Here is an 11,532-nt window from a genome sequence, read left to right as displayed (position 1 = left end):
CATCCTTTAAAGTTTGTGTGGCGATTTAAGTAGGAATATTAATTTGATCTGATTTTACAAGAAAAGTGTGTTATGTCAACGTCAAAAAATGTTTCTTTAGATTAAGAAACTCAATTATTTTACTAGATTAAGCTGTAAAATATCATCTTAATTTATTGGACGATCTAGTTTATTGAATTAGGCTTTATGACGTATTGTAACCTAATTTGAATAGATTAGCCCAAATATCATAGGCCCACATATAAGTTGAAATTTACTAAGTACTATATATTTTTCTGGGCTCAGTTGAGTGAATTGGGCCTCAATTATTATTATTATTATTGAGATTATCAAGGTCCAAAATTTGAGAGAGAAGAGCAAGAACAACATCAAAATACCCTATGAATTTGAGATGGTCCACTCCAGGTTTTGAAGAAAAACATATCTCATTAAAATACAAAGATAAACACTCAAATAAAAATCCATTTCTCTCCATCTAAACCATCTGTACAAAACTAGTTAATCACCACCACCTTCTCTACCTCTTGACAATCCCCTCTCCAATCACGCCGCCGCGAGCACCGACCGCTCGTACACCTCGTACGTCTCAGGCGCCTCGACCCCACCCTGGCTCGGGCCGCCAAAGCATAAATACTGGTTCATCACCAGCCTCCTATTCACCACTCCATGCCTCCTCGCCCCTTCCTCATTCGAGCACGAGGCCTTCTGGGCCTCATGCTCAGCCAGAGGAGGCGGGGCCTCCAACGACCCCTGCGATGAAAACGATATCTTCGAGAAGGAACTCGAACGCGACCTATGAGCCCCCCTCGGGATCGCCTGCATCACCCCATGCATGACCCCCGAGGCCATCCTCTTTTTCGCCGTAGGGCTCGGCTGGCTGCTCCGGACGGACAGCGTCCGTTTATTGCTCGTTGAACAAGGCGCCTTCGAGAACCTCTGCCTCAGAGGCAGGGGAATCCCCTGTTCCCGCACTGGTTTCTTCACCCGTTGAGGCCAATGAAGGAGGCGTCTGAGGCGCTGCGCTGTAGAGGCCTTGCTACTACGCGCCTCCACCACAACCTCGGGCGAGGCTGAGCTGAGGCCGACGCTGCGGCTGCCATCTGAGGCATTCTCCAAGCCGGTGTACAAGAAGATCTCAACATCACTTATCCGGAAAGAGGTCCCCGGGCTGCTCCCCATGCTCTGCCTCTTGATGTGGGAGGCGATCACGCGCCTAGCCGAGTAGTCTTGGGAGGTGAAGATCCCTCCCGCGGAGATGAGGTGGCGGGTGAGCAGCTCGGAGGAGGCAGACAGGGGCCTCTGCCTCAGGATATCGAGGGGCGTGGCGCCATCCTGGTCGTGTATGTTGAGATCGATGGACTTGACGGTCATGAGGAGCTCGACGAGATTGGAGTGAGTGTTGGCTAAGATGGCTAGGTGGAGAGGGGTTCGGCCTTGGCTGTTCGTGGCGTTGATGATGTCTTTCATGGGGAAGAGGTTGCCCGAGAGGAGGTGCTTCATGAGCTCGAGCTGGCGGTCTAGTCTGTGGAAACCGGGGGTTTGGAAGCCGGATACGACAGCGTGGAGGAATGTCTCTCCGGAGTTGTTGGTGGCGGAGATGGAGGAAGGGGAGGCGAGGATTAGGGCTTCAACGACGGCTAGGTGGCCGCGTTGAGCTGCCACGTGCAAGGCCGTGTTGCCTTGGTTGTCCGTGGCGTCGATTAGGCCGGGAGAAGAAGCAAGATCTCTCACAACCTGAGTTGCATCATCAACAACAGATTTTATCATCAATCTTGCTTCATTGAAATAACAAAATCAACCATTTGCCTATTGGATTCTTGTCCCTATCATCTAATACTACTCCAATAATTTAGCATAAAAGTAGTTTAGTCATTCCAACTTTGCATTTTGGGATCCGTTATCAATCAAAGTAGTTCTATGCTGACAAATAACAAAATAAAGTTGTAAGTCACAAAATAAACTTTATTTCTAATGTATTAGACAAGATAATATTTGTTAAGTTACCATAAGATTTGTTTAGGACTTAAATTAGATATCATAGCATATGAGTCAAAATAGATAGTGGGCCAAGAGCTCAAGATACTCCCTCTGTTTCATTTTTTTATTTAAAAAATAATTCTATTTTTTATTTTATTCTCTTTTATTTTATTCTCTTTTAATTTATTCATCATCCATTTAACATACTTATACTTAAATTTCTTTGGCGAAAAAAATGACTCACGAGCTAAATTTTCAGAAAAAACGCAATCGAACAAAAAATAAAATTACTCATAATTTTTAATCACAAATAGTGATAGCAACCGAACAATCCCTCGAGAAAAGCAAAGGAGGTTTACCTGAACCTGGCCACGGGCGGCGGCGGCGTGCAGAACGGTAGCTCCCCCGACGTCCCGATACGCCAACGCATCGTCGGAGCAATCCCGGAGCAGCTCCTTCAACAACCGCAGATTACCGCCCCTCGCCGCCGCGTGGATCGCCCTATTCATAATCTCCAACCTATACGCCGCCGGGATCTCCCCGGCCTGCTCCTCCCCGGCGGCGAACCTCGGCGCGACGGCGAAGTCAAGCACCACCCTAAAAACCTCCCCGCTCTTGCTCCGGGCGGCGGCGTAGAGGATGTCCGTGACGCCGTACTCCCCCTCGCCGAACACAAGAAGCGGGTCCCTCTCCAGCAGCTCCCTGACGAAGGTGGCGTCGCCGGCGGAGGCGGCGGTGTAGAGGAGCCAGCCGCCGTAGCCGCCGCCGATGAGGGAGTTCCTCCCGCTCTTGGGCTGGCACTCCGCTAGCAGGCGGCGGGCGACGGCGGAGCGGCAGGCGGCGACGTGGTGGAACTGCTCGTCGCCGTCGTCGTCCCACACCGTTTCCAGGCGGCGGATGCGGCGGAGGGACGTCAGCTTTATGAGGTGGTTGCCGTCGAGGCGGAGAAGCTCGCGGACCAGGTCGTAGTAGCCGTTGGCGGCGGCCCAGTCGATCGGGGAGGCGTACCACCACTGGTCGCCGGTGCTCTCCCACCGGAGAGGGAAGTACGTCGCCGGAGTCATGCTTGAGTTGACGGAAATGGGGAATGGGGTTTAAAGATTGAAACTTTTTGTGATTTGGGGAAGAGGGTTGTGAATTGTTTGTGGATTACAACCGAAAGGGAAGATCGAATTGTTTGATTAAAGATAGAGTGAGAGCGAGATTGAGAAATGTTGTGGGGTTGCCCAAATCCGTATCTTACTGGCGTAACAACGCTTTCTCTCATTTATCCCTTAACAGTCTCTTAAATTACTATTTTTGGACTCCACTATGCTTTTTATTTCATCTTTTAATTAAGTGACAGAACCTTCAACTTTCCATCTCTTATCCGTCTTTTAACCATCTCTCCATCTCTTGTTCGTCTCTTAACCATCTTTTAGATTACTATTCATTCATTTTCATTTTTTATTTTTATTTACAACAAATTCAATTAATAAAAAACACACTTCATTAAATAAAATAAAATTACAACATAAAATAAAAATACAACTTAAAATTCAAAAAAATAAAAAAAAATACATAATTAAAATCCTAAAAAAATAAAAATTACATAATTTAAAATACAATTTCATAGAAAATAAAAAAACTACTCCGCCGGCGAATCATCCCCCGAAAGGGGTGGAAGTGCACTGAAGCCACCTGGAGGCGGAATACCAAGTTGTCTTGCCATAAACTCAATTCCGACAAGATAAGCTTGGTATTGGGGAGGCGTCATGCGGGAAGTGTCCGCCATTGTGGCGGTCATGTACATGGACATTAGGGAGTTCGAGGGTGCCCCCAAGCCCGTCTGGCTTGATTCGGCTCGGCCCCTTCTCCCTCTAACCGTCTTCGCCGCATTTCTCCCTTGCGGCCGACGGCGCCCAAGGGAGGACCCCCCCGGCATCGTCTGTCGTGCCCTCAACCTCCTGCGAGGCAAACTCTTGTGCGGCGCTGCCCGAACCGCCCTCACTAGACGAGTATTGGTCACCCGTCGTGTACTTCGTGCGCTTCGAGGTCGAGCCCGAGCTGGATCGGACACCGCCTGCCCACCTTTCCTCGTCTTCGACGACCTCCCAAACATCGACATGTTTGAATTGTTTGGCGGTGTCGTCGAAGTAGACTCACAAAGCCGACCTCAGAATGTCGGCTCCCGACTCTCGTGGCTCCGCTTTGGTAATGAGCCGCTTCACTCTTGTAGATGGCGCAGAATTTTTTGACCTCTCTGTCGACTCGGTTAAAGTGAGCGCGAAGCATCTTAAATGTGCAGCGGCGGGACCCCTTCGGCTTAATCTCGTGGTAGGCCTCGGTGACCTTTTCCCAGAAGCACTTCCCGGATTGTTAATTCCCGACGATGGGATCGTACGAGACGTTGATCCAGGCGTTATACACAGCCAGCGTTTCCTTGGGGCTGTACGGATGCCGGCCTATATCCTCCTCCTCCTCCTCCTCATCCGCCTCCGCCTCCGCCCTGGAGCTTCCACCGCCTCGGCCTCCTTCCGGAGTGGGTTCAACCGAATAATCCTCCCGAATCTGGGATAATCCCTGCGAATACCTCAGGGCGGAGGGACGGGCGTATGCATCCACATCAAAATGGGGTGGTCCGTGGTTGGTACCCCCGGCATCGCCGAGCCCTGGCTGCCCGGCGTCTACGAACCGGAACCACCACCCAGGACATTGTACATGCCCCCAGTCGCCGAACGCGTTGATGTCAAACCCGCCGGAGCCGCCACCGCCAGAGTTTCCGTCGCCGGACATTTTGTGATGAGTGGTTAGATGAAAATTGGAGAGGGAATGGAGATGATTTGAGAAGAATAGATGTGTATTTGTGTGTGAAATGATGATGAATTAGGAGTATTTATAGAGTAAAAAAAATATATATATAAAAAAAAGAAAAAACGGTCGAAAAAAATGGTAATATTACCGTTTTTTTGATTTTTTATTTATTTATTTTTAAAATTCAAATTTATAAAAAAATTATTTATTGCGCCAGCATGACGATGTCCACTCGTGGGCAGGCGAGTGGGCGTCACGCATGGCGCTGGAGCGCACCACCTCGCTCGGGCGCGTGGCGAGACGGGACGCTGCAACGCGTCTCGCCGCCGTCTCGTCCCGGTGTGACGGGTTACGAGCCACCCGCTTGACGCGTTGCGGGTGGCCTAAGAGAATAATGTGGGAGACTAGATGGGGCCCGCCACTTTTTCTCGCACGGGAATTTCACAAAAGAGTAATCACGTATTATGAAATTAGAAAGGTGCTTTCACATAAACATTTCCGATTTTGACGTCGATTACATAAATTATCCATGAATTTTGTTACTCCGTATTTGCATATTCGCTGTTATTAAAATAATAATACGAAAAGTCATTGAATTTTACATTTTCTACATGTGAAATATTTTATATTTTTAATATGAAAAAAAAGACTAAAAGGCTTATAGAGTTATAAATGAAATTTTGGTACATTTTTATGTTTTAAATAAATACACGATGAATACCTAAATATATCTAATATACAAAATACTTGTAATATAAAGTTAAGAATATACGTTATTATTAGTAATAAAATCAAAATTGTGTATATATTATTATACCTTTATAAAGTTATTTTTAAATGAATTTTTTTCTGAATGACTTTATAATTTAGAAATTATAAAGATTATAAAATTCAACAAATATGGGGTGGTAAAAAATTAGTTGTATGAAATTATTTTTATAGAAGGAAAAGGTTTGTGATTGTATAGGACATTCATCAATCACCATTATCAACTGACAAATAAAACATTATTTGACATTAAAAATATATTAAAAATTTAATATATGGTGAGTTTTCATTAAGATATTAAAATATGAATTTTTTTATAAGTTATAACAATTAAATATAAATATCAAATTAATACTACTATTCCATATGTGTAGTATGATATTTTTTTTTGATAAAGTATGATATTAATGGAACTGTTTGAGAATTTTCATTCTGCAAATTTTAGTAGACAAGATACGTCCATCACAAAAAGAGAGGGGGTAAAGAAACAGGGTGCAGGGGGAAAAATGATGGTGAGAAAAGTTGGAATAGTACAAATAAAATATTTCAACAGTTGAAGAAATAATTATTTGAGAATTAATTTCATTCTGCAAATTTTAATTTGGCAAGAGAATTTAATCACGGCCATTACATATGTAGGGAGCATGGAAAATGATGGTGAGAAAAAGTTGAAATTTTGGAATAGTACAAATAAAATAATTGAATAGTTGAAGAAACATATGTAGTGCAAGAATTATTACAGTGAGGAGTAGTAAAGTTAGAAGAAGAATTAAAGAAGAAACACATGCCGGCATGAGTATTGTTTATAATAGATAATGATTAATAAACTCACATTCATATAAACAGGATTAGAAAGCCATCATTTTTCTCACCTGCAAAAGTAAGTATAAAAAATTAAGGAATTTCAGAAAATGGAGATCTGGCTTCCCTACTATGTGATTTACAATTAAAAAATCATCACATCATGAATTAATCTACTGTGAGGTCGAAAATATTAATAATAAATAAATTTTTGAGTTATGTATAATGTCTATGCTCATATAATTAGGAATGGAGGAAAATAAAATAAAAAAACTTACCTTTCTAGATGCTTACAGTAATTAACTTTGGACCTAATTGAAAATAAATATAGTTGAGGTTATCGAATTTTGACGAATTTCATCATTAATTATAAAATTTAATTGGCCGGTAGCTTGTCCAAATATGTGGCCGACTCACCTAATATTATCAATATACTTATAATTTAATTAATTATCTAATGCGCTCTACCAATCTAAGTAAAAATCTCCCATTCGATTTAATATCTTATGTCATGAATATACGGAGTACTATTTAATTTTCTTAAAACATATACTCCTTTCGTCCACTCTCCGCTATTAAGAGTTGTATTTTTTAGTAACACGGAGTTTTAAGAAAAATAGATAGAAATAAGTTAATGAAATATAAGTCCTACTTATATATATTAGTTTTAAATGAAATTTGAGTAGAATGAGTTAGTGCAATGTGAAATCTATTACTATTTATAGTAAAAATGAATCGAGATTTTTATTCACAGACTGATTAAAATGAAAAAACAAGACTCGTGTTGACATATAGAGGGAGTGTTATTTACATAGTATTATTAGCATAAACTGTAGATTGTATATATACATTGCGAATAGTATTGATAAGGATTTCCTGATATTTATTGAATTGTTTCTTCAAATGCTCGCAATCTTTTAATATCTTTCATTGTCATATCTATTTTTTTACATAATTAAAGAGAAAATACTATCTCCATCTATAAAAAATAATTTAGTAATGGATGATATTTTAAAACAAATTGATAAAATTTGAAAATAAAGAAAATAATAATTAAAATATTACTAGTAAAAACTGATATTTACATTAATAAAGAGAAAAAACTTATCATCATAAATAACTGAAAACTAATTTTAATAGCAGGTCTAAAATCATGAATTTTAGCCAAAATTTGATATTTCCTACGAACTTTAAAATTGATCTAAAATATCATAAACTTTGCACTTTGTTTGGTATTTCCCACGGCATGTCTATCACCATAGTTGACTAACTTACGAGGCCTTTTTATCATACTTGACACAATTAAATTAATGTTGTTTTTACGTGACTTTTTATCTTACTTGTTATGAACTTCAAAAGTAGTTTAAAATATTATAAAATGTATCATGGTTGTCGACGTAAAATAAGATTATGATGAAAATATCTTATTTGGGTCAATTTGAGAAATACCAAACAAAATGCAAAGTTTGTGATATCCTAGACCAATTTTAAAGTTCGTGGGAAATATCAAAGTTTGGCCAAAGTTCATAGTTTTAGGGACAAATATCCAAATAGAAAATAGAAAACTCATAATAATGAGATCCAATAAATTTTGAGTTATGCAAGAGTATAATAGTAGTATATACTGCCCATATAATTAGAGGATTGGATGAAATTAATAGTGAATAAGTCTAGATGCTTCTGCGCCATACGCTCATACAGTAGAGAAACTTTGCACCTAATTAAAAAATAAATACAGATGAACACTTCCAATTTTACGAATTTAATTACTATAAAATTTTGTTGGCCAGAAGCTTATCCTAATATGTGGCCGACTAACCTAATATTATCCATACATAAGTAAAGAATTTCTAATTCAATTTAATATTATCCATGTATAAGTAAAGAATTTCTCATTCAATTTAATCTTATGTCATGAATGTGCTATTTAATTTTCGTAATGATTAACATAAATTTACATAGCATGTTAGCATATACGGTACTCTCTAGTACTCACGTCATATACTCGATTTTCTTTTGAGCACGAAATATCAATTTAGAGAGTTAAGTATAAAATGAATTAGGTATAGTATTGAAAAGTGAATAAAGTAGAGGAGAAAATAAATAAAGAGATAATAATAAATAAGTAGTATGTTATAGTTTTTTCAGGAAATGAAATGGATCACTTTAATTAGGTGGCGTTTTAGAAAAAGAATACGAGTCACTTATTTTAAGACGAGGGAGTATATTATTAATAAATTGCAGATAATGTAAATAAGGATTTCGTTATATTTTTTGAATTGTTTCTTGAGGGTCTAGCAATCTTTAATTCGGAATACTAGTATACTTCATCGTCACATTTATTTTGACATAATTAAAACGAAAAGGACATAGAAAAACAATAATATAAAACAAATAGTGAAGCACATCGTTTAACTGATCACCTCGTCTAAGGAAAAAGCTTACATGTTTTGGAAGAAGAGCAAAATTTGGGAGCATGCGAATTATTCTTGGATTTTTGCAATTTAATATATTTAATTGATTTAATGATATAGTGATTCTTGAGAATTGTAAAGTGAGATTGTGACTCAACATCCTTCATCTGTCCATCATAACAACAATAAATATTGGAAATGTTATTTTCTATTAATTTAATTTCATGTTAAAAATCATTCAAATTGAAAAATGGCAAGAAATTCTTAGCCCTTAAAAAAGAGAATAGTTTTATTGTTTTGGGCAATATATTAAAATTAGATTATTTTTAAAAATAAAAACTTTTAAACACTACTAATAATATGATTCCACAATTTAGTAATATTACTTCTACCATCTTTTTTCTCACTCTCTCTTCACTACTAGCTAATTGCATATTAAAATTCTAATCATTTATAATTTTATTTATTATTTATGGATGGAGATAGTATTATTTAGAATTTTAGATCCTTGATGTACAACACTTATAGACATATAGTCTTTCTTTGGTGTTACACTATTTCTATTTTCCGTAGAAATAAAATTTCAGAATTTTCTGACAATAATATTAAACTTTTTAGCGTCTAAATAAAGTTGGTATCTGCGAATTGATTAAAATAAATGTTTTTTTGTCTATAAGTCCGATTTGTTTTCTCTTTGTATTATGATTAATCTTTTTGCATTTCGTACTCACTTAATCGCTTTTCGTTCAAAATTAGGAGCAATAATTATTGTTCATTACTACTCTTATTGATGACTACTATTATTAAGTTTTATTGAAATTTATTTTTTGTCAATTATCTCAGAGACAAATAGAGAAAACAACTTTACAATTCCATCTACATTTAATAAATACTCTAATCGTATTTCCCTGGATTATATAATAAAGAATTTTCTTATATGCGGTAATAAAAACATTTTATATTTTCAAATAAAGAATTTTTTTTAATTGTATTACATGTTGTATTTACTGGCATCCAATTTTTTTTTATTGAGTGTATGTTAATAGATAAAATAGTTCTATTCAAAACAAAAATATTTGTATATTCTGAGCTATAAATCTTGATTCTCCCACAACGACATTGTAGGCCTAGGGTTCATCGTTGGCGCCAAAATAGCTACGTAAGCCCACATAGTTTACGAATACCCTAAACTTTTTGATAATCATATAAATATTTATTGTACTCCTAGTAGTTTATTAATTACTATATTACTAAAATTTAAAATTAATTTTTTTTTTGTAGTAAAGAGAAGGGCATGTGACAAACAGCTTTAACTTTTAAAGTTGCTGATAAAAAGTGTTAAGAAGACATGGCTGATTCACTTCCACAATAATGCATGTGATTCGTTGTATATCCATAGCCCCTATACTTGTACCTATTTGGTTAATTCATTATGACTTAGTTAAGCTATTTAATTATGAGTCATTCGGATTATAATTTATCTAATTTATGCAAGATCAAATGGATTTTGTTGTATCTTATGTTTGGTCAAGATCTAATTTACTCTTGCACCCTTCAAAATTAGAATGACACTTTGTTTAATTTGAGTATTAATGGCCTTTAAAATCACAATATTTGGTCAAATTGTATCGTTTAAAATTTGAATTACTAATCATGAAGTTTTATAAAATTCTCAATTGCTCGCAATGATTTTTTTTTCAGGCAAATATGATGCTAGATTGATGTACGCGTGTAAAATTTTAGTAATATCGACAGATAGTAACATGTGCATTAATATAACTACATGAACCGGTGAACGACATTGTTTTGAGTCTAGAAACTAAAAAAAAGGGAACAAATTTTGTCAAAATTCTCTTTCTTTGTAGTAAGTCTCGTTACTTAGAACCTTTCTATTTTTTTTTATTACTTTGATCAACTTTATATATTACTACTTATACTAACAACTAATAAGACTATTACTAGTATTTTATCAAGTTTGTCTTAAAAATCGTTAAACAAGATTGGTTATCACAGAATTTATCAATTTTATGTTAAAACTTGTATTATCAATATCATATTATTGAACAAAATAGAATGATGTAAATCGGTATATGGTGCTTTTTATCATCACGTCTCTTTACCTCGACTGTGGACACGCCATTTGCCTGCCCACATGGGATGAAAGCAAAACATGCCAAATGCGCAATTGCAGAAATTAAAAATAGCAATTAAATCATGCAACGTTTTAATAAAACATATAATTATGTATATCAAAGATACTAAATTCCTGATTACCAATATGGAAATTGGCCCACTAACAAAATCATGTGGGAATTGTACGATAAATGTAGAAATGTAAAAGGAAGTGTTGGGAAAAATAGATAGATACAGCGAAAAAGACAGAAAAAAGTGTCGAATTTATTAAAAAAATCTTGAGAAAAAAGGGTTGAGAATTTGAAATTAAACATTAATTTATTCATCCATTATGTACAAAAAGATGGCAATCTTTATATGGGCCCCCACCTCATTCGGGTCGGCCCGGATGGTGAGAAACAATTGTAAGTGGTAGAGACCACCGTAATCATGCCCTATCATCATCATCATCATAATCCCAACCACAAATCTTCTCTTCTATTTTCATAATATATTATCAAAATTTTTATTCTAATGTGCCAAATATTACACTGCAAACAACAGCCATCATGATTATGATAATTGTTATAGACTGATAATTATGTCTTGTTCATATTTTAGTTTGAATACACGGCATTACTTATAGTTCATTTACAAACTCAAGTAA

The 11,532-nt window shown here is 36.8% G+C and overlaps 1 protein-coding gene across 1 annotated transcript; it reads right to left on the bottom strand.

Moving 5' to 3' along the window:
- Nucleotides 1–374: 374 nt before the first annotated feature.
- LOC121809258 (serine/threonine-protein phosphatase 6 regulatory ankyrin repeat subunit C-like) lies at nucleotides 375–3,228 on the bottom strand. The gene is made up of 2 exons (XM_042209788.1): nucleotides 2,337–3,228; nucleotides 375–1,734 (listed from the first exon to the last, which is right to left on the bottom strand). Exons 1-2 carry the CDS (start codon nucleotides 3,039–3,041, stop codon nucleotides 544–546), a joined length of 1,896 nt encoding a protein of 631 aa, XP_042065722.1. The 5' UTR covers nucleotides 3,042–3,228; the 3' UTR covers nucleotides 375–543.
- Between the last annotated feature and the right edge of the window lie 8,304 nt (nucleotides 3,229–11,532).

The sequence above is a fragment of the Salvia splendens genome, chromosome 6, assembly GCF_004379255.2.
Source record: "Salvia splendens isolate huo1 chromosome 6, SspV2, whole genome shotgun sequence".
In the NCBI taxonomy this organism is placed as follows: Eukaryota; Viridiplantae; Streptophyta; class Magnoliopsida; order Lamiales; family Lamiaceae; genus Salvia; species Salvia splendens.
The sequence above is the reverse complement of the archived record's forward strand: the minus strand, read 5'-3'. Positions and strand labels throughout refer to the sequence as shown.

What these genes read in the sequence shown, in the direction of transcription:
- LOC121809258 (XM_042209788.1), bottom strand. Translation starts at nt 3,041, where the DNA reads ATGACTCCGGCGACGTACTTCCCTCTCCGGTGGGAGAGCACCGGCGAC. An exon ending in CCGCCCGTGGCCAGGTTCAG is followed by an intron (nt 1,735 to 2,336) that starts GTAAACCTCCTT and finishes GATGCAACTCAG; the next exon opens with GTTGTGAGAGATCTTGCTTC.